The sequence below is a fragment of the Ischnura elegans genome, chromosome 6 (genome assembly GCF_921293095.1).
Source record: "Ischnura elegans chromosome 6, ioIscEleg1.1, whole genome shotgun sequence".
NCBI classification, from domain to species: domain Eukaryota; kingdom Metazoa; phylum Arthropoda; class Insecta; order Odonata; family Coenagrionidae; genus Ischnura; species Ischnura elegans.
This window is the reverse complement of record NC_060251.1, coordinates 52,796,459-52,823,133: the sequence shown is the minus strand read 5'-3', so window position 1 is coordinate 52,823,133 and position 26,675 is coordinate 52,796,459. Positions and strand designations below refer to the sequence as shown.

General features: G+C 36.8%; 1 protein-coding gene across 2 annotated transcripts; it reads right to left on the bottom strand.

The window, feature by feature from the left end:
* Positions 1 to 200: 200 nt before the first annotated feature.
* On the bottom strand, positions 201 to 26,217 carry LOC124160687 (sphingosine-1-phosphate lyase). Of its 2 annotated transcripts, XM_046536662.1 has the most exons (11): positions 25,833 to 26,217; positions 25,483 to 25,698; positions 25,193 to 25,401; positions 24,806 to 25,042; positions 12,444 to 12,653; positions 12,213 to 12,348; positions 10,340 to 10,442; positions 7,804 to 7,950; positions 7,238 to 7,358; positions 3,657 to 3,731; positions 201 to 1,430 (listed from the first exon to the last, which is right to left on the bottom strand). In XM_046536662.1, the coding sequence occupies exons 1-11, from the start codon at positions 25,978 to 25,980 to the stop codon at positions 1,299 to 1,301; spliced, it is 1,734 nt and encodes a 577-aa protein (XP_046392618.1). In that variant the 5' UTR covers positions 25,981 to 26,217; the 3' UTR covers positions 201 to 1,298. The 2 variants fall into 2 exon arrangements, with proteins under 2 accessions (XP_046392618.1, XP_046392619.1); XM_046536663.1 differs by lacking the exon at positions 3,657 to 3,731 and having other exon boundaries at positions 25,833 to 26,214.
* Positions 26,218 to 26,675: the final 458 nt, after the last annotated feature.

The following is a 26,675-nucleotide window of genomic DNA, read 5'->3' as shown; positions in this document are numbered from 1 at the left end:
TTCCTATTCATCAATCCCTCGCATGCTAAAGATATTCACTTTCCGATATTCTTAAAACTGTGTCTGCTTTCCTGTAGCAAGCTGCCAAAATTGTTGAACCACTTCAAGGAGGTAATCCCCCCAAAACTCCCATCCCAAAAACCCTGGCATAATTCAAAATAATTTCAGGTAGTGTCAAAGGAATGATAACTGCATGAATATAATTTTAACTCAAATCTTTTGTTACAATTTTATGCATTAAAACATTATGAATCTAGAAAACTAAAAATGCACACAAATACAATTATGTCATACTTATCAAGAATAGTACCCATATTTCACTTTTTCTGTACAAATGTTGGTAGAGTATGGTTACTAATTTTTGTAACCATTTGATTTTTTTCTTTTTTGGAATACATTTTCATAGAGATAGCTACGCAAAAAAAACACTGGCAGAAATCAGAGTATACTTTGGCTCACAATAACAACACACAATGTTTTTGGTTTCTGAAAACCACCTAATGTTTTCTAAACATACATCATACACTTAAGTTCGCATGCTACACACATGGGCAAAGTCCTGATAAGACTACATAAATTATCAAAAATAAATTCATTTAACTTTCAGATAACCTATCAACCATAAAATTTCTAGGTTAAATTCATTTGAAAAATCAAAGCAAAAAACAGCAAAATCATGCATTAAATTTCATACAAAAATTTAAGTTATTCAGCAAGCAAATATATGTACGTAGAGTAACTCACCGCAACAGATTAAATATTTTTCAGGTTTCACATTTTAGCACTAACTTATTGATGCTGTCAAGCATGTAATATAGAACATAAGTCACAAAGAGACATTTCAGAAAATATTTTTCAAAAAAGATACCTGAATAGGTACTCTTTGTTCAAATTTTTGTTCTTGGGCATGAATATGAAAATATTTATCTGAAGCCATTCTTATTATGATAAGCTAGGTGAATCAACAAGTAATTAAATACACATCAAATATTATCAGCACTTATCAATTTAGAGAATGTAATTTTATACAATTCTTTAGACCAAATTTAAAGCCTTTGAGAAAATACTTTTACAAAACAGTTCCTTTGCACCATTGCTTTGAATGTTCTCAATAGATGGTAAACCTAGAAATGATCCTAGTCCCTTTTTACAAGAATTTACAAGTATGTATATATTATATAAATTATTCTAAGAATCCATCTCAAAGGGAAGAGATCCGGCTGTGATATCACATCATGCACCAAAACAATGGGGCATTAAAAATATAATCAACTCATTTCAAGGACATAAATATTTGCTTATTTGAAGCCATTTCTATAAACTTCTTCGTTTGCTCCTTTGGTAATATACATGGCATCAAGAAAGTAACGAGTGAAGTCACCAACCACAGATCTATCTGGTATACTCTGAGCCATTCCATACATTGCCATCTGAAAAAAAAAACAGATTTTCAAATTATTTCCATAGAATTGGTATAAAACTCCATCTCTTCACAGCCAAATCCTTGAATTTGTTATCCCAGAGAGGTATGTAATGCTAAAACTATACTAAATCAAAATTTAAAAATGATGGCAGCCACCAATTTTTCTTCTGATAGTGACATTTCTGAAAAAAATTTCTTAGAATCATTTCACATGAGGCACACTCTGATGCATGCACTTATACATCCAGTCCAGTATACGAGAGATTAGAACAGGAGCTATTCTCAGCTCGGATTCATATAGTACTTGTGAAATTATTGTCGTAATATTCCACTAAATTAAATGAAAATTTTACATCAGCAAGCTCAGAATGAACATAACAATCCCAATAAAAATAATTTCACCCCTCACAGAAAGGATATTACACCACAATCTCCCACATATTAAAATGATACGTCATAATATATTTAAGTTTGCAGTCTCCCATGACTATTGCTGGATAATTGTGGGTTTTGGGTTGAACTTTCATATATTACAGGGACATTAGTACAAAATATGTAGTAGATGGACTTATAAGCACTTCCATGCCAATGTTTCTTAATATTACACAAAGTGTAATAGCATATAGTAACATTGTAAGGTTTCCATTCATAAACACAAGCATTTTACTAAATCTAGCTTCTTTGCTTAGAAATATATTATATGAGTTCAAATAGAAAAAGGATAAAAAAGAACCATTTTTGTAAATAATGGTTACTTTAGCATATTCCGTGGAATAAACTGGTCATGATCGTGGAATATAAGGGTGGTGATGTTTTATATGTTATAAACTAGAGTAATGATATCTTTCATGATAACACTGCCTACAATCGTTTGCAGTAGGAAAGGCATTAATCACATAACATTTCATTTTTGTTGTTTTGTCTATTGACTTACCATCACAAAGATTAATTCCATAAAATTCAACAACTATCAAATCTCATTAAAGTTTTTGAAAGAAAACAATAAATATTCTCATGTTTTTTGTAGCAATTAGTAGTGACTACTTATAGTTTATGTAATAAAAAGAGGAATAAAATAAGCCATGGCTTTTTGAAATGTGCACAGTGATGTGTATGTTTCATTAGAGAATGAAGTACAGTTCCCACGAAAGCTTACAGCACTGAGTAGCCAATTACTTTTGTATTGAAAGGTCTATTAATTATTAATTCAGTTGCCTCAGATGCAAGATTTAAGAATTAAGCTGTCAACTTGAATTTTTTTCATAACCTCTCAATGATACAAAATGACATTGAGTATTTCAGAATGATTAGGTAAGGAAACATCAGAAACATGAGCGATTTTTATGATTTCTATTGTTTAAGGTGTCAGGAAAGACAGTCAAAATCATTGCAGAAGCCGTAACTTTGAGTAATATGAAAGAGGACTTGATGCAGAAGAAGACATGCCTGAAAATTTTCCCTTATTCTTTGAGAAATAATGAGATTTTGAGACAAATAAATAACGATTTCCAACGAAAACAACATGAATTATTGCCATACAAATTTCATAACGACAAATCGTTAATTGCAAGAAAATGTACTTCGAGGAAAAGGCCAATTTACAAGAGAAAGTAAATTTAAGTACGGGAGGTGGATTAATTATCTAGCATGAGCAGCACAATTCATGTAGTATTAAACATTGCACATATCCCGTATAAATTTATCTTCAATGATGTAGAAATAAAAATATTGTTAGAGATGGGAATTTTGTTTACATTTACCCCTACTAGTACAATAGAAAATACTGAAACTCCATTTCCGAACTGCGATGGGAGTGGTGCCACTCAATTTGCTGCAATACTTTTGAATCTGAATGTAACATGTTTACATATATAGAGAACACAATAAGTACATTGAGAGTGTAGAAGAATTTTGCAAGAAATAGCACGGCAAACTTTAGCATAATGTGAAAAGACATGATAAAAACACAAGTCTTGAGTACCAGACATGATATCAGAACTCAAATGTTTCTATTGTTTTGAATTTTTTCTTACGGCTTACACCTCCGACAAGACAAGCAATGTCTTCTGTCTTATGACTTATAGCTTGTGCCTACTTATGACCAATGTAGACCAGCCCCAACACTTTTGGCCTACTTTCCCTTGACCGCCTATACATTTCATCCGCTTCATTTGCACAATTGAAAGCCATAAACTTTCGTGAGAACTGCAGAGATGAAAGTTACAGAACATACCAGTGAAGATGGCTCATGCTGCTTATCTAAACTGCTTTCCGCCTGTTTCTCACACAAACCAGTATGGTGGTCTGTCTGTGGTAAATGGTATAATGATTAGTATGATCAGTATTTATAGTGTTATGATTATTTATGGTGTACCAATGCAGTGACTGTCCACTGTGAAGAAACTTGATGAATAAATTCACTGTGAGTAATAAAGACACATTTCACAACTTAAAACAAACTGTCAATATATCATGATAATTAAAAAATATAAATTTAGATTCCCAAACTTCTGTTTCTTTTCGTGTACATATTAAACATCTGAATTATGACAATCATTGTTAATTTAACAGCAAAAAGTATTCCCAGAGAGAAATAAGTTTGGAATACCCAAGCCCTAAGACAAAATAACGTCTCAAATGAAAAGGTAGATTCACATTAATTTTAATGAAATTGAAGACAAACTGAATGTACAATTTAAAGAAGATCAGAATACTTAACAGGATTATCTCAGAACTTTTCCAAGTACATGTTACGAATCTATGAATTTTTTGTGGACAGAAATTACTGCACACAAAGGTCAATTTTCGAACATAATGTGATAGTTTCGATGCCAAGAAATAAGTAATTACGAAAAGTTTAGGATGTAGATAGAAAGAAAATACTATCCTAGAGGCATGAAACATGAAAATTTCATGAATATATAATATGAATGACAAAATACTCCCTTCTTTTATGCTAACATAAGGAATGTTGAAAAAAATTAAAAAAGGTCTTCATATTTCTCAAGGATGCCGAAACCTTTATACAATGATGCCAAAACATAATAGAAATTAAATGAATCCTAATATATGTAGTTATGTACATATCATCCTTGAAAATAAAAATCAACTTTATACGGGGGAATCTAATGCCCGATGGAGTTAAAATAATTCTACATAAATTTTATAACAAAATTACAGAATGAAAGACTACACGTTGCTTCCAAAAATTATTCTTCAAATTCAAACTTCATATCATTATGAAGTCATTTTTGGTTCATTTACATGTCTCTGCACAAAAATACCTCTTTCTCTGGATAATAATGCATATTTATTGAGAAAAATCACTGCATTGGGTGCTGGTGTTGGCTATTGAACAGAATAATCTTATCTGTAGGTGACATGTGTTGCTTATGTAGTTTTAGTAAATATATAAGTAAACATGTAAGGGTTAGAATAAGCCATATCTAAGCTAGTAAATCAATTATTAATTATGTGCATACTTCCCATACCAAAACCAGTCACTTTAACTTTTTACACTTCTGAATTTACCAAGGGCTGCATGTATTCCCTCAGAATCCAATGCAAGAATCGATATGTATGTAGTAGGCTTATATCAAGAAAGCGAATATGCATCAGCAGGGCTATTCTGCTAAACGGGGCCATATTTATGGCCGGCCATAAGTTTCATATGGCCTATACTGATTCCATTCTTGAGGGACCATATCGTATTAAGGCCATGCCTTAATTCCCTTTCTACAGGCGAGTATGAAAGTTATATGTAATTGGCACTATTAGTTCAGTTTACAGCTTTTAAACACACTGGTCGTTTTTTTAAGAAGGTAGTTTGATCCAATGTGGAGAAAAAAATAATTCTATGGCCTCTAACCAAAATGGACTCTTATTAAAGGATGAATTTGGATTTTCTTTAAACACTGGTCTGGCGGCAGACACTGGAGAGCTTCAAAAAAAGTGAAGAGCAAAAATCACGGATGAAAAGAAGCAGAAGAAATTTGTACTGAACAGTAAAAATAGTCTTCTCAAATTGTACATGTATTATATAGAGTGAGAACGTGAGATCCCCTTGGAGTTCTAACTCCCTTCCTCTGCTTCCAATGGTGCAACTATTGTATCATGGGTGCAATCAATTGCCCCAAAAAGCCTTAGAAATCAGCCAATCCACAAAATTTAAAGATGAAATTGAAACTTTAAGTTTCATTTATCAATTTTATTATCAGAGGCTTAAGTTTAGGAAGCTTTATAAAATTATAACATCAATATAAAATTATCATTCTTTCCTTGACTTGTGGACGGCATTTGTCCTCTACGCATCAGCTTACTGAAGATTGCCTTACTGTCAAGAAAAAGTCTTGCCCTCCGTTTCTTTGATAGCCTCGCAAGTGAACCGTAATGCAACGAGAACCTTAAAATATAAAGCATTTCAGAGTGGATATTTCAAGTTACCTACAGCTTGTCGAAACAAACAAGTAAGAAATCTGTTAGCAAATGTAGCACAGAAAGCAAATAAAAGCTCTTTTTGTCTGTTCAATTAAACAGAGCATCCAATTATAAAGTATTTCTAACTTTTCAACTTTAAGCGAATGCTAATTCCATCCATTATAACTACTTTACAAGGTAAGTAACAACTTCTATCGATGTGTGGAAATATTTAATGAAAATACCATCCCCATATGCAAACGCATCCATTATCCTCCTCCTTTCCAGATGAAAAGGACGTCTTTCTTTTTATATCTAGCCAATGTCATTGAATCCGCATGTGCTCCGGCGTAATATTCACATATTTCTTGAAACTATTGCCATATAATCGATGACACTTCATAGATTTCTTTTATCACTCCTTAGGTGGGCAATGTTGCTTTGTATGGCCCAAGTTATGATCCTAGGCAGGTCATAATATTACGGCCTTTAGGCCTTAAATACCGCCCGACTTATGATCTTTCCCTCATAGGAGAATATGTAGCTCGAAGCTATACGTATGTCTCGAGGCTGCAGTTATCGTTGATTTCGACTTATGGGCTGGCCGTACTGTTAGTACAATAACCCTGCAGGACTCCACATGCAGTTATGAAGCCCAAGAACTTAATCATTTTCCAAAATATAATTTAACAGCAGAACTTACAGAAAGGTGATTAAAATATGAATGTGTATTTGAGCATGATCACTCATATGCATGCACCCGCATCCATGAGAACTTCACACCAATAATTATTAGGCATATACGATCAATACCAGAAGACCATATACTCCCAAAGGTGGTACTTGGGACAACTCATAACAATTACAGAAGCATGCACATAAAAAATGATAACCCTTTCTTTTCTATTCTAAAACTTGGCTAGAAAAATAAAAATGACCTCTGGAGCTGTCCCTCCAAAGAAATAGAAAAAATGTGATTCAGGCTTAATCTCCCAACAGTTTCTGACAATTGGCACAGCTTTTACTTTTGCATTACTGCGTTCACAGATGAAGACATTTTGAGCCTGAAGGAAACGTGTTCTGTGAAATAAAGTCAATAAATGCCATGTTAGTGCTTCACCCCATGCTACCAGCAAGGACACAATATATGCACCACACATCTCGCTATTCCAACTCTGAATACTCCGCTCATCCAACCATTTTTGTATTTTTGCTATCCCACTGATGTTTTCCCCGACCATAACCTGATTTCCCTTACAATTGCTGACTTTCAGGACTAATTTTTATTTCCCTAAAGATTATTAATCCTGATTTCATATACGTATTTGGAAAGAGATACAAACATATACATTCGTTAATAAAAATCAAAACAGGATGACTTATTACATAGAGACTTACTTTTCCAGCAACATCTGCTTTGGGATTCTTCATGATAATTTCAATTTCTTCTCGAACATCTGACAAAAATTTATCAGCCACACCATCTGCAGTGTGCATATAGGTTACACACAAATGGATCCTAAAGTGATAAAACAGTCCAAAATGAAAAGGAAAAATACATAATCCAGAAATAACAGCATGTGACGTAACTGCTAAAAAGTAATTTTTGAAACTGATATACATCTTTTACAGTTACTTCACTGGATATTGATTACAGCAGGACAAGGACTTTAGTGTTGGGAGTCTTCTTTGCAACTGAAATGTCATAAATATCTCGCAAAATAACAACGACTGAGTTTCATTTAATGATTAGCCAGTTCTTCAAGATAAATTCAGTAATTGGGTATTCGCACAAATGACATAGAAATTCAACACCACACAATCCGACAATGATAATAAAATTATGCAATCAATAATGTTACATAGAATAAAATTAACGGGGAAACATGTGATAAGAGAATAGTATGTAATAACATTGAGCTCTTATGATTGGTGGAAAAATAATGCGTCACTACTGTACTCACCCACAAGGGAACTGCAAGGGATTTAAATTCCAGCCTTTCTTGGTGAGGCCTTCGGACAGAAGATAAATATGAAACACATTTGATCCAATGGCAATCACTGATGTTCCAGGTTTTCCAAAGATGAAAATTTCTTCCATTTTCCTCAGTCTAGAAAAAAAGTCAACTTATCACCACTATGCTTTCATCCCAAGAAGTTTCCACTGCAAACTACAACCAGAAACTATGGGAAGTGATCAGTGAATTAACTAGTTCATTCAATTGCTCCTCCCGAAACTTTTTCCCTCCATTACTAAATATTTTAAAAGCCCGCAAGACAAATGGCCTACAGCATCCAAATTCCTTGATATTGATTACAGAGAACCAACAAGGTTTATTTTTGCATGGTATGGCAAACACTTCTTTCACGACTTTCCTCACTCTCACACCAAACACTCCAAATAATTAGAGCTACTCCATATTTTACTTCAAAATTTGAATGAAATGCATACAAAATGTGAGGGATTTTTTGTGATTTGTGGGTAGTACACTATCAGCATGTGATAGAAGAATGGTAGCAAAGATAGTACATATTAGTGTTACATAAATAGATGGGTTAAAGTTATCAATGTCCATATGGGTTTGATTATAATTCAAAGAAAACCTAACTTTGACAATAATTTGATAATTATAGATCTACCCCAAAATGATAATTTCCACTCCCTAATAAAGTCACATTTAAGAATTACATATAAGATATCCTAGTGTAGAGGTACAAAAAATGAACACCATACTTGTTGGCATTTGAATAAAGCTACATAGCATGGAAACTACTTGAAAGAGTCCGTCTTCAGAAAATTTTACCATATATGGTTCTCTTAAGACTTGTATATTTTTAAAAATTTCAGTAAAGAGAATTTTAACACAAAGTGACTTCAATTTATTAAAAGAGAACAGATTATTTTAAAATGTCTAACCTTTCATACAAATGAAATGTATTTTAAAATGTCTAACCTTTCATGCAAATGAAATGTAATCACAAGCATTACAATATGAAAACAGGCAACCCAAACCCAACAAAGTATTCTTTTTCCAGTATTTTAAAACTGTCTTCAATCTCATTTCACATCAAATGGGGTGCTTTTTTTGGGATGTCTATGAACACAGCTGATATACTCAGCATTGAAACTGATTGCATGAACAATGGTTGAAGGGGTTCCGTGGGTAAAGTTTCGTGCTTTGAAATTAAAGGACTACCGATAAAACCTTATGAGAGAGCTTACTAGATACTGCCCTGAAAATGTGGACCATTCTTCCAATTATTCAATATTTGCGTGGCAGAGCTGGAAGTCTCAATGGATGGAATCAGACAATTGGAACCATGCTTCCTTCAAACTGAAATTCAACACCTAACTTGCATAACCATTTGGGTTATGTTAACATAAAATTTGACTACCTTTTCTGCACATTGGCATGCCTTGATTCTGTTCCCCTAATCATTACTTGCACAATCCTTGTGCCACTGCCTTGCCCTTCACAATGGAAAATTCTTCAAGGTTTGACATACCTGAGTAAAATTCTAAGCGACCTAAACACGGCAATTACGACTTGTACTTTTCATTTTTTTACCCGTTCGTATACAATCATTTGCAACAAAACATTTAATAACTTGAGATAACTGGATTTTTAAATGCATGAGCTTGAATTTTTAAACAAAATGAGTATTATCTAATAACACAGTCAAGTATTCACATATTCAGATGGAATTCCTTTCTTGGTGTCTCTGATTTTTTTGCCACTTTCTAATGGTTATCCTTTAATAGTCTCTATTTTTAGGTTAACATCATAAGGAAAATTATAAGTACATAACTTTGAATGCAGGATTTTCCACTAAATATGATGAAAGTATATTGTATCTTATGATTTAGAAAATAAGAATTAATGAAATGCTAACTTAAAATTTTTTTTTGGGTAACTTGATGAAGCCAGTTGGCCTTGTGATCTTATGTAACGCACACAATCTATTTCAGATAAGTAGATATAATACATTAAGATATGATATGAGATCTCATGGTAGATATCATATCATACCCACATATAATAAATCTACTTATCTGAAATAGATTGTGTGCCTTACATAAGATCATAAGCTCAACACGCTCCATCAAGTTACCCAAAAAACATTTATTATTAGCAATTCATTCAACTATAATGTATATCAATGACATTATTGAACACTTGAATACTTAAACACTCATATTACCAAAAATAAAAAAGTATTAAATTCTGAGAGCTTCTAATTTAATAATAAGACAAATAGATAATTTTTAGATTCACTAAGATTCCTCATAGCCATAAGGATAAAGCAATTATGTATTACGAAGATTGCTATTAAAGATGACATACAGGAAAAAAATAATGGCTAGAGTTACAACTTATGTTAGCAAAATTATTGTAGCCAACAACACCTAAGGAAAACTAGCATCTTATTGTTAGACTTTACCAGCTTTCATCAAAAGCTAAATCATTGCGAAGATAACAAGTATAATATAGAACTTACCCCTCCTCAATATACTTTGTGGTTTGCAATATTTTTTTTGTGGCATCTGCATAGCCTTCAACACCAAAATACATCAGTGTTGCCCAGCAAGCCGCAATGATACCTGAAGGATGAAAAATAAACCAAAATAACAAAATATTAATTACGATGACCTGAGAAAGCTATGAACAACGTCACCAAGCACATTTCTAATAAAAATTTCAATCATAAGATTCATGATATTTGCAACAGCCCAATCATCCAATTGTCTTTGAAGCCTCAAACATCTATGTAAGAAATTCAGAAGTGAGCATTTTGATGAAGCAAGTGAAGACTACTTTAAAAAAAACATAAATGTATTTTACTGGAAAATAGATGTTTTAAAACATGAAATAAAAATGCAATATGAGATAAGTTAACATAAAAAACCATTTACAATCCTCTATTATATCTTATAGCAACACTTTTAAGCTCTGACAGCAGTCTAAGGGAAATCAATTGAACTTTGAAGTACTGCAAAAATGCTTCACCCAGACTCTGGCGATAGTATACATTCTCCCAATTGTCCTAAAACACCAAGGTTATTCAAAATATATTTTCAAACTAAGTATATGTGTAAGACCAGCTAGCAATTAAAAGAAACAGAAGCAAGCTATGCTTTGGCAACCTATGGCAAGATCAAATGGCGTGAAAAGGTGGATTCATGTTTCTTTACAACCAATTGATACCTATTTCCGATAAAACTAATGCATTTGTCCCTTGATTGGTGGAAATGATTGATACAGATACACTCAAGTTGAATGAAAAGAACTTTCTTCATATCCACAAGACTTTTGATTTAGGTCAATAATCGCATACCCTACCATAGTTTCAAGTACTGGGATAAATACCTCTACTAAGGCAATAGAAAAGGTAAGAAACGGGAGAGCAAGGGCAAGGGATAAGAGGTCTAAAGATATTACAGCAGACTCCCAATTATCCGGCTGCGGTATATCTGTGTTGCGGATTATCCGTGCATGATTTTCACTCTCGCTCAATATTTTCCGCGATCTTTATAAAAAATAAAAGCGGACGCAAAGTCATCGGAATTACTACATTAATGCTAGGATACATGGGGCTTATAACTTCCATTAGAATCCCCTTTGTAAAACGGAGGAGATCGCACTAGCTGTATTCACGGGAGCACCATGTTCCTGTTTTCCAAGCCTCGCGGCATGAGACCTCGCTCCGTGATCACAGATACACGTCCTTCAGCACTTGCAACCCGGGCAACTTGTGCGGGATACGACTATGTGGCTTGGTGCCTGACAGAGTAGTTTCCTACGTTTTTTGTACCACTTTTCCGTATCCATGATCACACAGCCACGGATGTGTGGTTTTCGAAACCAGGTCTTACATGGAGCATTAATAATACGATCACAACCATGTTATCGCCGCTAAAAAGATCACGAAATCGCGAAGAGAGCTCTCAACGAGTCCGGGAAGCACTCTAAAAGAACAGAATAACAGCGTAAATAATAATACATATATTGCTTGTTTTAGATAAATTATAAACATTACAAGGCATTAAAGTGAAAGTTTGGGTTATACGTATTTTCCAATTATTCGTGCCATGTCTCCCCATCATTAGCCCAGATAATCGGGAGTGTACTGCATTTGATTTGAGCCCTAGGTGTTATACATACGGGGCTGGAAGGTTCAAACTAAGTCCATTTAAAACAAGCCACCTCACTCTTCAGTACCATGAGCTACCTACCACAGTTGTACATTGAGAAATACATAGTTACTACAGCATGCATAACACAAAGAATTAAATAAACCTGTTTACCAGCAACTACAATTGGGTGTCAATAATTAATACATAGCAATATAATATGGATTAACATTCACTAACCTCCTGCTCTTGAGCCATTGACGGTAGGTGATCCGTAAACACCACCAGGCCAGTCAGGAAAAACACAATACTGATGATGAAGGAATTTCTTTTCAGAATACATTATGACAGATGATCCCTTGGGTGCAAAACCATACTGTAAAAAGATTGATTCATGAATCATATGAAAGAACAATTGCATTAAGTCTGTAACCTGATAACTCAAGTATTTTCAATGTCACAATGGCATACCTTGTGCGTATCAGCAGAAATGCTAGTTACACCAGGAATGGAGAAATCATACGGAGGGTGTGAGACACCTGCTTTGTCCATGAATGCAGTAATAAATCCACCAAGGCATGAATCGACGTGCACTGGAATATTGTACTTCCTCCCTAATGCAGCAATATCTTCAATAGGATCAATTGTTCCATAGGGAAAGTTAGGGGCAGATCCGGCAATCTGAAATATTCATTATTTCAACAAGCTTTATAAGTATCTTCTTCTGACCAGGCTAGAAAAAGGTAATTTTTTACAGTTACCATCATAGACTATTCTTCTAATCAAAATGATGAGTGTAAATTAGAAGAAAAGGAGAGATAGCATTGGCGAACAAAGTAACTGGAAGTGAAAGAACAAAAGGGAACCATCTTATAAAAAAAATAATAAAAGATACAAAATATTTGCATACAAAATAAACAAACAGAAAATTTTACACGGGAATTCCAATGGTCGAGCTTTTATATTGGTTAACCCTATCCTGCTGGCGCCTACGAGAGTAAAATGTTTTCTGTGGTACAAGTACCTTGAGAATACGTTAAATTGCTCTCTAAAGAGCTGTTAGTGATATTTTTCAGGTGTGCCCTGCATATTTATTCGGTTTTTTTACCTGACGTTTCGTGGCTGTTGTAGGCCACTTTTTCATAGGGAATGAGGACAGTCTTTCTGTGGAGGGTATTTAAAGCCGTGTCCCAACTCGTTAGCCATTGGGCATCATATATTTAGCCAGCCAGATTCTGGGCAGCCAACCACAAGGGAGCATGAATTGGGACATCCTTACGCAGGTGCTGCCATCTACTGGGCACAAAGATGCAAAACAAGATATAATCGGAATGATTTGAACAAATGATGAACAAAACCCACCCTAAATTGTTTATTTATTTATTTATTTATCACATCCCCCGTAAACAGCACATAATGGCCTTTTACAACGAGGGTTTCCAATATTAACAAAGTACAACACAAACATCCATGCCCTGGGTAGGGATCACCTACCCAGGCGGGATTCGAACCCACGACCTTCGGTTTGGCAGGCGAGGACTTTACCCCACCGCCACCGAGGCCGGCGTTAAAATGTGATGTGTCAAGTAATTTTGAGTATTAGATGTCGGAGAAGAGTATTTAATCATAATTTTAGTATCTTAGACAACCTTTTTGTAATAGTAAAGTAGGGGTATACTTTCAAATTCGTATTTTTAGTTCCGTATGGTTTTGTTTAAGAGGTTTTAGCTTAGTTTGTGGCGAAATGTTAGCGTATATTCCTTTTAATTGGTTTGTAATATTTCAATCGTCTCTCAACCAAGTACATTTTTGAATTCCTTATATTTTAGCAATTTAATTTTTAGTTTTGTATTATTAGAACAGGTCTATTTAGTCTATTCAAACGGTTACCGTCTGACTTGGGAATTATTTTCAAAATTTATTTAAAGTATGGTTTACGTACATAAAGCAGGTTTCGGTATCATCTTATAATCACTATAGATTTTAATTTTTGTTACTTATTCCGATTCCAATTTCGGGACTTTGTCCAATAACATATAATAATAATTGTTTATTCTTACGGGTGTTAACCTAATGTACAAAAAGTGTTAAATAAGAATTTAGACATAGTGTTACATAATTAAGTATGTATTAGAAGCATATAAACATCAATAAGCATTATTTAACACGTTATAAAAGTAAACGGTAGCAAAAGATAACATGTGATCGGTATAAAAAGTTATAAAATAACATATACATACCTACATAAGAAGCATATAAACATTAATTAGCATTAAAATTAACGCCGCCTTCTCTTTAACTAATTTCTCCGTAATTCTTACACATCCATTAACGCAATTTCATTATTATAAACAAATTAAAAATTAATACGTATTCGAACAAGTCTCAATATATCAACACTACTTGCAAACAAGTACTATCCCTTGTTGACAGCCATGATGCCCTTTCTCCTGAAGACGCTTTTCACACTTTGAATCATGGGAAAAGTGGGGCGAAGGATGCACTCCTCGATGCCTAAATCTGGCGGCCGCGTTAGCTGCCTAAATTCCCTCCCTTATGCTGGCTAACGAGTTGGGACATCCTTCCAAGATGGCGTCATGGCTAAATCCTGGAATTGGCATAGCCAAATGGCCAATTGGGACACGGCTTAAAAGAGGTTGAAAAGGGAGGGGATGAAGGAGTTGCATTTTATTTTGCATAATTTTAGAACAGGATCCCATGTACGGCTGATTTTTAAAACCTCAGTCCCTGTTGAAATTCTGTTCGCATTTCTTTATCTCCAATGCCTCTAGGATTAGTCGGGGTTTGAAGTTGGTCACTTTGGCAATTACTTCAGCCTTTTTGAAGTTAATGGCGAGTCCAGAGAGTGCATGCTCCGCCACTGCCGACTTCAATGGTTGTGCCAGTTGAATGACACACTTTTGTTCTTCTATCCTAATTTTTATGGAGCACCTGGTTTCACCCATGAATTTCTTTGGGCAGTCTTGGCGGGATAACTCATACACTCTTTCTACTTGAAAAGGTGTGTGCCCTTCATACTCTTCAGGCAATTTTTAAGTTTCATACGTGGCTTAAAATTTTTTTATTTCATGTTTGCAGAGAATATTTCCTATTCTGTCTGTCACTCCACATACATAAAGAAGGAAGCCTACTTGGTTGAAGAGCTATTTTCGTCCTGAGTTCCAATTCCTTCCTATGAGGCATCTTTATCCCTCATCATGGCTGGTGCAAATGACCTTAGTTGTCGAGGCACCCTAAACACAAATACTACTACTAGTACTCATCATGGCTTTTTTTAAATGCTCCGGCAATGGCTCTCTTGTCATATCCATTCTATTGCAAAGTGCCTTCCACTCTTTGTTTTCTGGCCCGTAAAGTTGGTCTCGTCACTGATCCAGCAAGAACTTTTGATAATGGCGTTCAGCACTGCATTTACTATTGGGGGATGATTGTGCGAGTTTGGATTGAGTTATCGGTTGGTGGAGGAAGGCTTCCTGTAAACCACATGACCCAGGGTTCTCTTTTACCCTTTCATGCCGGACATCGGGTGGAGCCAACGGACATTTTCAAACCCAGAACACCTGATGTCGGGTATAGCTGTCGTGGATTTTTCAATGCAAACAACCGGACATCAACTCTGGCCGATGTGAGGGAAGGGAAGTGACCGCTGTAAGTAAGCTGAGGTAGCAATTGTCTCATGCATTCAGGCCTGGCCTGGGATCCAGCTTAGTGAGTCCTTAGGGCCACTCCCCAAGCAATAAAGCCCGACCCTCCAACTCATTTATGATCATCCTAACCGATCATCCTCCTCTGTTGCAAAGTGGTTATATTGTCAATAGTTTTTTAATGATATATTTTGCTGCATACTACAATTTCTTTATACTTTGAAATGAATTCTTCCTTTTGTTCTGTGTGTTACCAATTTTTAAACGAAATATTGGCATTAAAATTAACGGACTTCCACACTTACAGCCTTATTACCTTTTATATACTAACTTTGTAGTTATCAATGCTGGAAACTAGAGATGTGCGAATAGTATCCGCGAATACTCGAATACCTCGAATATTAGAAAGTATTCGATATTCGAGGTTTCGAATAGTTATGCGAAAAGTACCGCCTCGAATACCTCGAATACTTGGAATTTCGCGTCATACACTGTCGCACGCACGTCGTTGGTAGTTGACTCGGAAAAATGTAGAGAACTGTAGTCATTTAGCGCTCGCAGCGCCGTTTTACGCAAGTTGACGAATTACATCAAATTCGTGGATTTTAGCGGTGAAAAGAGTTCAATGAGGGGAACCGAAAAACGGTCGGGTGAAAAAATCCGAAAATCCCCGATTCCCCCCACCAGGAGAACCTCAGTGCCGTGGGATAGCAACCTTAGGGCATTTCCCACGATCCGCTATCCCCCTCCATTCAGCACTTGGCTCACCCACTCTGACGCTTTCCTCTTCTCCGAAATCAAACAAAAGGTCCCAGCTCGCGCAGGGATCGCATTACGAAGACCCCTGCTTCGAAAAAAATATCGAGTTACGAGAACAATAAAAACTTGTTTCACGCCCTCCCCCCATTTCTCACCCAGTGACCTTTTTCTGGCTACCTGCTTCGAAGTTCCCCATTTCTGGAGGTCAACAGCTGTGTGAGTACCGTGGGATACTTACATTAGCGCATTTCCCAAGATCCGGTATCCCTCTCCATTCAGCACTAGCCCCCCCTCTGAGGCTTTCCTCTTCTTCGAAATAAAAAAAAGGTCACAGCTCGCGCAGGGATCATATTACGAAGACCTTAGCTTCGAAAAAGTACCAAGTTACTCGAGAACAATAGAAACGTGTTTCGGGCCCTACCTTTTCTCCCCCACTGACCTTTTTTTCCTACCAGCTTCGAAGTTCCCCATTTCTTTGGAGGTCAACCGCTGCATGAGTCATCTATTAGCACAAAAGGTGTCTAAGAATGACTTTCGTCAATTGATGTTACACCTTTATTGAATTGAAATATTAGTAATGTGCGCGTAATTTCAAAAAGAATAAGACCAAACATGACGTATTTCTGAGTTTATTTAAGCATTTTACGCAAAGAAATAAATGTCAAAATACGACGGAGACGCATTCTGGCGAAACTCGACATGAGCAACAGAGCTTCTCGGAATTTGATACGGTATTTTTTTCCGAAAACATATATCAAGTTACAATTTATGAGTGGTGCTATAAATCTTTATAGTTACAGTCCCAGACAAAGGGATATTTTCTCAGAATATTTGGTTTCTCCCTGATAGCAATTCCAATTCATCTTCTTATCTCGTGAGAACTCCCGAAGATGGACTGAAAATAATTGAAGAAAATCTGGTGGAGAAGAGCTTGTATTTTACAAAATGCCTCAGATTGTCAGCTAGCACTTGGCAGCAGGAGTGAGGGTAAAGCGATGTTAGTTGAATTAATTATATGCCCAATTGTTTCCATAAAATTAAAATATTCATTAATCAGCTAAATTCCTGCTCGAATCATTTAAAGGAAATCAAAATTACTCCCCAAAATCTTGTGTTGCCTGCTGCATTGGCAACCGAGTCAAACATACCAGCATTCATCATTTAGTATTCGAGGTATTCGAAATTCGAGGTATTCGAATATTCGAGCAATGATTTAATATTCGAATTCGATATTCGAATTCGAGAAATCTGCTATTCGACCCATCTCTACTGGAAACCCATTTAAATATCCACAACGCATAAAAATTTTTAGTCATTCTTTTAGAAGAGTAAATTATTGAAAATCAAATATAGCATTTGGTTGAAAAAACACTAGTAACGCAATTACAAGACTGTGGATTCATGCTATGATAGGGTTAGAGGGTGTAGTCCAGTGGCCAGGGTAAGGGACGTGCACCCCAATGAGCTGCTGTTGAACGTTGAGCTTGGTCCCAAATCTGATGGATGAAAATACCAGGGTAACTTCAACCCAAAAACGAGCTCCATACAGAGGGATTTAAAATATTCTCATGCAAGTTGCAGAACAGAAAACGTTTTCCAATTGTAGGCACCTGCAGGAAAGGGTTAAAGAGCTCTTTTTGGGGGCAGAGGTACCCTGATATTCTTGCGGCTCCCATTTGGGACCAAACTGAACGGGCCAATGGGCTACGTATTTCACGCATTTAGATTTGTAAATGACGATATCTATTTTTCGCGATTAAATGAAAAGTGAAAATTTTCAAGCGCGCGAAAACGCGACGCGTAAGTATGAATGCCGGGAGATCTCTCCGTGAGACTTATTTCTGGTTCCCGCTGCCCCCCTGTGAGGTGACCTTGAGGCGAGGCTTAGCGCTGTTACGATGCAGGCTGCTAGCGGGTAGCTGAGTACCCTGCTGGCTGGTAGCGCTTGTCTTAAATAAGGATTATTAATACCTTATCAAATGAAGAAAACTTTCTGACCTAAGACAGTTTTAATAAGTGATTATTAAGACATGTTTCCCTGAGCTCTACGCCTCATGCATGCATTGGTAACCTCAGACGATGAATAACTCCTATCTTCTCGTATAGAAACTAGGTCCCTGTGACGTCACGTGGAGTGGCATCGTATGGGCGCCAATCTGGTCCTTTTCAAATGAGGATAAAAATGAACCATTGCCATTCGTCTAAACCGCTATTTCTAAAACGAAATAATTTGTACATTTTGAATACACTAATGGTGGATAACGAATCGCAATCAATGCTTTTCGTTTTCTTTGATGAAGGAAACTACCCTATTCCCTGGACTAGACTCTCTAACCCTTTCTTAACACGAGTCTATGATCAACTTATTTAATTAGCATTTTTATTTAAACTGATATTGCTTTTGATTTTCAATAATTTACACTCACATAAGAATAACTAACATTTTTTAAGCATTGTAGAATTTTAAGCATATTTCTGTGGTTGGTAATAACAAAGTTAGTAAACAAAAGGTACTAAGACTTTAACTCCAGAAGCTCATAAATAGTAATGCTAAAATTTTGTTAAAAAATTGCTCACGCACATTAAAAAAATCAAAGAATTCATTCCAAAAATAAAACAATGGGAGTACGCAACAAAATGTTTCCTAGCAATACTATTGACAATATAACCACTTCACAACAGATTTCTGCTTTGAGAAGGAATATAAATGAGTAGGAGGGTCTAGCCTAATTGCCGAGGAGTGGCCCCAAAGTCTCGCTAAGCTGGGTCTCATGGCAGAACCTGAATACCTCTCCCTTGCTGCCTCAGAGGTCACTCCCCTTCCCCCATGTCGGCTCCATATAGCATCTGCTCGTTTCTATTAAAAAATCCACACTGAGAAGTGCCAACATTAGGTCTTATGTGTATGAAAATGCTCGTTGGCTATTGCCAACTTTCAGTGCAAAAGGTTTAATATGTCCCTTGTCAAGGTGGTGGGTAGGTTAGGGCAAAGCTCACCCCAGAATAGGCAACATGGCATTTGAACATTATCAAAAAACGAAAAAAAAATCTTCTTTACGTCTTAAACTATTTTTATTCGTCTTCAATAGATTATGAGACTTAAACACTAAGTGTTGATGCGAAGCGAAGTTTTTCTTTTGATGGTGTGAACAGCGAATACGTTTGAGGTTAGAAGAAGTGAACCCCATAATTGTTCTTTGTAAGTTCGGAATCATCAAAAATGGCGGAAGAAAAGAAGACGTGCATCCCAATACTCGACAGCGACAATTACGATGTATGGGCTGTAAGAATTGAAGCTTTTTTAATGAAGAAAGATTGTTGGGAAGCGGTAAAAGGTTTCCATCCATACATAACATTCGGCAGTGATGGAAACGAGATAGAAATGGAAGACGAAAGCCAACTCCCACCACAAGAGGTTAGGCGCCGTCAGCGACAAAATCAACAGGCCAGAGCCATTATCATACAATACGTAGATGATTCATTTTTGGATGATATCGTGGGACTGGACCTAGCGAAGGATATGTGGGAGGCATTAAGAGACATGTGCACCACTTACGACGTGTTCCAGGAGATAATGTTCCTAAAGGAAATGGTAAATACCGAAAAAACGGAAGACCTTTCCATGATGGAGTACATGAGCAAGATCCAGAATTACAACCGTAAAATTACTAAGTGTGGCATTAATCTCCCGGATAGAGCACTGGCTGCGTTCTACCTCATGGGTCTGCCTCGAGAAAAATATGCTGGGTTTATACGAAGTATTTACAGAACAAATGAAGGAGACATAACATCCAAATATGTTAAGTCCCAACTCCTGCTAGAAGAGAAGAGAATGGAAAAATGAGGATTACGCGAAGACAGAAGAACACAAGGTTCTCAAGGTAAAGAAGAAGCCAAACAGACCTAAAGTAAGCAATGAAAATAAATCACAAAATGCTCCAAAGAAACCTATTGGGAGGAGATACATTTGTTTCACATGTGGAAAGGAGGGGCATACTGCAAGATTTTGTCCTGCCATACAGAAGCAAGATGAAGAAGAGAAGAAGTAGTATCAAGAGGCTATAAAGTACTCTGCATGCAAAGAAATCCAAACCATGCACACAACGGCATATGGATACTGGATTCAGCAGCATCGGATCACATGAGCCCTAGGAAAGATTTGTTTGTTGATTTCAAACCCCTCTCTGGAGAAGTAACTGTGGGTGATGGTACATCACTAAAAATAGAAGGTCAAGGATCAGTGACCATCCAGATGTCGAATGAATGTGGTGGATGGAAAATAAAGTTAACTAATGTGTTATATATTCCTTGCCTCCAAGACAATTTGATTTCGGAAGGGAAATTAGAAGAGAAGGGCTTGACCATTGTGAGAAGAGACGGAAAGACTACTGTTAGCGACGAAGAAGCTACTCTGTTCCAGGGGTATCGCGTTGGTTTCCTGTATTACCTCACTACTGAAGGGAGTGCTTCTATTTCACAAATAAGAAAAGAAGCTGAAGAACATGAAGGTATGAAAGCATGTAAAATTGCAGCAACAACATGGCACAACCATTTGGGACACCTGCACCATGAAGGGATGATGAAGATAGAACCATTGCGGAACTTAATGAGTAAGAAGACAGAAGAAGAATGTGAAGCATGTATACAGGGAAAGTTTAAGAGACTGAAATTTTCCTACAATGGAGAAAAAGACATTCCCTTGAAGGCCAAAAGTGAAGTCACTGAGCAGTTCATAAAATATCAGAAAATGGTGGAAGTCACACATGGAACTAAAATACAGGAGTTCCAGAGTGATAACGGTGGGGAATACTCATCAAATGAATTCAAGAAACACCTTGAGAAGAGTGGAGTCCTACATCGTCTCTCTGTACCATATGTTCCTCAGCAAAATGGTCTGGCCGAGCGGTATAACCAGACAATTTTGAATACCATCCGTGCTATGCTGCAACAATCTGGTATGCCAAAACATTTTTGGGCTGAGGCCCTAGAAACCGCATGTCATTTAAGAAATCATTGTCCATCAACAGCAATAGATTCTGAAATTCCACTAAAGAGGTGGCTTGGAAGAGAACTTGAAGAGAAGGATTTTCAGTACCTAAGGGTGTTTGGTTGTCAGGCTTGGTATCGAGTAGTCCATGGTGACAAGCTAGATGCCAGAGCAAAGGAAGCAGTGATGCTGGGGTACCCAGAGGGCACCAAAGGCTACAGATTGTGGGACCTCAATACAAGGAAAGTCATTATTAGTCGAGATGTCATATTCAATGAGACTGTGTTCCCATTCCATAGAAAGGTAAACAGTGAGAAAGGCGACCAGACAGAAGACACATCGAGTGAAGAAGAAGAAGTTGATGCAGCCCTCCCGACACATATGCCACAAGCCATAGCCCAGAGGCCAGGAGAGGAAAATGCAGAAATAGAGGCCCAGGTCCAGAATGAGGAACAAGAGCAGGAAAATCCTCAAGTCCTGAGGAGGTCAAATCGGCAGCAGGTGCCCAAAGGACCGTGTGAATGCTGCAACGTCACCCGTTCTGTCCTTGGAAAAGATGATGTCCCAACCAGTTACCGCCAAGCCATAGAAGGATCTCAAGCCGACAACTGGAGGTTAGCCATTGAAGAAGAATTACGGAACATCGAAGGCCAAGAGACCTGGGACATCGTGAGAAGACGACCGGATATGAAAGTAGTGGGCTGTAAATGGGTTTTTGCTCTTAAAAGGAATAACGAAGGTAACATTGTAAGATTTAAGGCAAGACTTGTGGCTCAGGGTTTTACTCAAACATACGGTGTGAATTATCATGACACTTCCAGTCCAGTTGTTGAAAGGAAATCAGTTCGTCTGTTAGCCTATATTGCTGTGGAAAATAATTGGGAAATAGATCACCTAGACGTGGTGGGGGCTTATTTAAACAGCAAGCTGGATGAGACCATATATATGTCTGTTCCTGAAGGGATGGATGTAAACAGAGATTATTTTGTTTGTAGGTTGAAGAAGAGCCTTTATGGTTTAAAACAGTCAGGGAGAAATTGGTATGAGTTTCTCAGTAAGATTTTGGTGGAGTTAGGGTTTGTGAAATGTATCAGTGACCCTTGTGTGTACTTAAGGAGCAATGTAATTGTTGGAACATATGTTGATGATTTCTTGATTATAGGTGAGAAGGAAATTGCATCCTTAATTCAGGTGAAGGACTTGGGTATGGTGAACACATTTTTGTCCATCCAATTCACCAGACCAAACAGGGGAACTGTCATTTTGAGTCAGAAGAAGTATGTCATGTCTTTTCTCAGAGATTTTTATATGTTAGAAGGTAAAGGTGTTTCTTGTCCACTACAAGCAGGTGCAAATTTTGAGAGTAAAGGAGGAGAAATTTTTTGCAAGGAGAAATACCAGAGTGCAATAGGCAGCTTGTTATACTTGAGTACCAATACTCGTCCAGATATTGCAAACGCAGTGTGCAAACTTAGTCAATGCTGTAGCAACCCCACTGTAACAAATTGGAATGGAGTTCAACATGTAATGAGATATTTAAAGAGTACATGTGATTATCAACTTGTTTTCAGGAAAGGTGAAGGTTTTGCATGCTATTGTGATTCAGATTGGGCAGGGGATAGAGATGATCGAAAGTCTGTCACTGGGTATGTTATCACGCTGGGAGGTGGAGCAATGATTTGGAAAAGTAGGAAGCAGAGAAGCATAGCCACCTCAAGCACGCATGCTGAGTATGTTGCTATTTATGAATGTGTGTGTGAAATCCAGTGGATGAGGCCGTTTTTTTGTGAATTGAAGCAAAGCAGCCTCATTCCAAAGACCTGCACCATTTTTTGTGATAACCAAGGTGCCATATACATTGCCAATAATGACATAGTAAATGAGAGGAGTAAACATTTCGTGGTAAAATACAACTATGTCCGAGAGGCTGTGAAGGAGGGAGAGATTTCATTGAAATATGTGAAATCTGATAGTAACATTGCAGACTGTTTGACAAAGAGTTTGTCTGGACCTAAGACATTATTGTTTGCCAAAGAAATGGGCATAATTAAGTTGGAGTAAGAAACTCACAACTAAAGTTACGAAGTTCTTTTGACAAACATCACACGCCACACATTCGTGGTAGGGGGCCAGGGCCTTACACTAAGCCACCACACACTTGGGAGGATTTTAATTTGGGGTGTCTAAAGGAATCGCCTGAGATTTGAATCTATGGCCCTTCAATCATCAGCCAAGTAATCTACCCACTAGGCTACCATACCCCCTTTCCTTGTCACAATGGATATTACAAGCAGGTATAAAAAGTATAATTTCAAGAAAACTCACATGAAATGACATGAGTGAAATAAATTCTTTAAATTACCTTTTTAAGTTCCAAATTAGTAATTATTAAGTTCCAAAACCTATTTGAGGCAATAACTAGTAATAAAATTGATTGTTGACAAGTTCAATAAGTGGAAATTCATCGATAGTAGTGATACAAATAGCTGTAGTAATTTTCCACACTTTTTAATTTGCTCAACTGGTTTCAACGTTTTCACATCATTATCAAGAGGTTTCTCCTGATGATGATGTGAAAACTTTAACTGAGCTGTCACATTATCAGGAGCTGTCTCTTGATAATAAGACAGCTCTTGATAATGGTGTGAAAACATTGAAACCAGTTGAGCAAATTAAAACGTGTGGAATATTACTACATCTGTCTGTATCATTACTAATACGTAGTTAGAAATTTTCTGATTTCAACTATTTCAGAAAACACTGATAGTGACAGTGGCGCAGTGAGGGGGGTTTTGTGGGATAACACCCCCCCCCCCCCCCCGAGCTCAGAATTTTTTTAATGCATAATCCATTTTACTTGATTGGATTAGTATTACTTATGGAATAGTGTTAGGATTAATCAAGTATCCCTCAGAAAGCCGTAAAACTCGCCATTTTTGAACCATTAATCTTAGAATTTTTCTGGAGGGCCCCCGCAACTGCCACTTACCGAGGCGCGTATGCAATACCCCCCACAACCCCTAGTATTAGTAGTGCCTAAACCCCCTCCCCCCCCCCCCCCCCCAGCCTTAATTCTTAGCTGTGCCCCTGGATAGTGACACACACTGAGGCAAAAATGGTCACATAATCATTGCAAGTATTAAAAGATAATGAATTCATCTCTGCACCCATCTCGATTTATTGCATTGTCATGATGCAAATCAATTTGTCACACACACCAACACCATTAATACTAAATGTTCATGAAATGAAAGGGGGATCCTCATTACAAATTATAGATTGATAAAAACAAATGGGAAAATGAAGTTAGTAACACATGTAAGATATTAGATTGCTTTTTAGTGATAATCTACAAAGAATAATTTAATTTCAATGACGAAATCATAATGTCACATTTTTATATAAGAAAATTGGTGACTCACCATACAAGTATTTCTGCTAATGTATCTTCTCATAGCCTTCAAATCTACAGTAGTGGTGTCAGGATCAACTGGTACATGTTTAATGCGCAGTCCAAAATATGATGCAGCTTTATCAAACGCTGGGTGAGCTGTGACTGGAATTACAATTTCTGGGTGCTTTATACCTTTCTCTTCAACAGCATAGTCCCTGTAGGATTTGCAAGCCATCAATATTGACTCTGTACCACCAGAAGTCATCTAAAAGAGGAAAAAAGAGAGGAATGCAAAAAAAATCGATTTAAGCATTAAATTATGACCAAAATTAATTTTAAAAATGGGACGAACTGCCTTTTTAACAACCTAGCATAAATATTAATGAATAATTCCGAAAATTAATGGATCACTTACTGTTCCACAGGCTTCCTCACTCCCATGGAAAAGATTTAGGGTCATTCTCACCACCTCTGCTTCCATTTTGCAAGCACCAGGAAAAATATCTGGATGTAGGGGGTTAGTGTAAGATGCGAGACCATATACTTCAGTGAGTATTTTCACCAATTCATCGTTCAAATTGTACACACACCCAGATACATATCCTTCCTTCCATTTGTAATGCCCTGAAAATGCAAATAAATATCCCCATTACGTGGGAACTAAAATACATAGTTCAACTACAAGATAAAAAGGATGCATATTACCTAGCTTCAAGTTAGACTTAACTTCCTCCAATATCCGCTCACGACTCCAACCAGTTTTAGGAAGATGTGTCACATAAGGTCTACCTTCATGTAAGCGCAGCATGTTAGTTTGAAAGTCATTAGTAGCTTTCTTCTTTTCACATTCAATTTTTAGGGATACGGCAGGCAAAATTTTGGCCACTTTGAACACCACTCTATTGATCCTGGCGGCCAAACCTTTAAAAAGCAATTATACTACCTGTTGAACAACTCAGCTCAAGAAAACAAAATTCACAACAAAATATGAACAAAGGGGAATTATCACTAGCCATAGAAGAAATAAATATCATCCCAGTGATATTTCTACTCACTTTCTTCCTGAAAGAGGAAATTCTTTAGCCATATTAGTGACAAAACGATGAAAACCGTAATGCCAACGGTTTCAGCAGAATCGTATGCATCAAAAAATTCATTTATCGACAGTCTAGCGCAATGTAGTAAAATATGAACTTGCTCCATCTTCCTCAGCAGCTAACGCTTGTCCAGAACCAAGTGCAAGAGAACTTAGACGCACACAGGCCGCCTCACGGATTAAATGAATAAAATACGACTGACAGTAAAGATAACAAACATGATGAATCACTAAGAATTCCGCGTCATCGCAGAAGAACGACCGCCTTGAAAATTACAGATGCAATAAACACCTGTGAAAACTTTATCGCAATCCCTCAAACGACGACAAAAACATTCGCGGCCTTCACCACTAGTGGAGGCAGTGGAGGGGACAATACAAAGAGAGCAGCATAACACCGGCAACAGTGCATTCGTTGCATAAAAGTTGATAAACACATACGCTAATTTTAAGCATTTTATAGCGTCATTCATTTAAAATATCTCATTAAAATGCAGAAATGAGGTGGTTTCTAAAACATTAGTAGGCTTTTTATCCGGAATTGCGACTTGTTTAGGCGAGTTTCGCTTCTAATTCAAAAATCAGTGTGGGACTTTGCAAAAATAAAATTTGACGTTCATGAATTGTTGCACTTATAGAAAACGCAATTACTCTCTTTCTAGACTACTTATTTGTCTTGCGTCCGATACATGCTATGCATTACAGCATTGCGGTCAATTATGGGAAGGTACTTTTTTTTCTTCTCGCATAACATAATCAGGGTATCAGTTGTCATCTTCATGGTAAGTTGGTAACCTTGAAG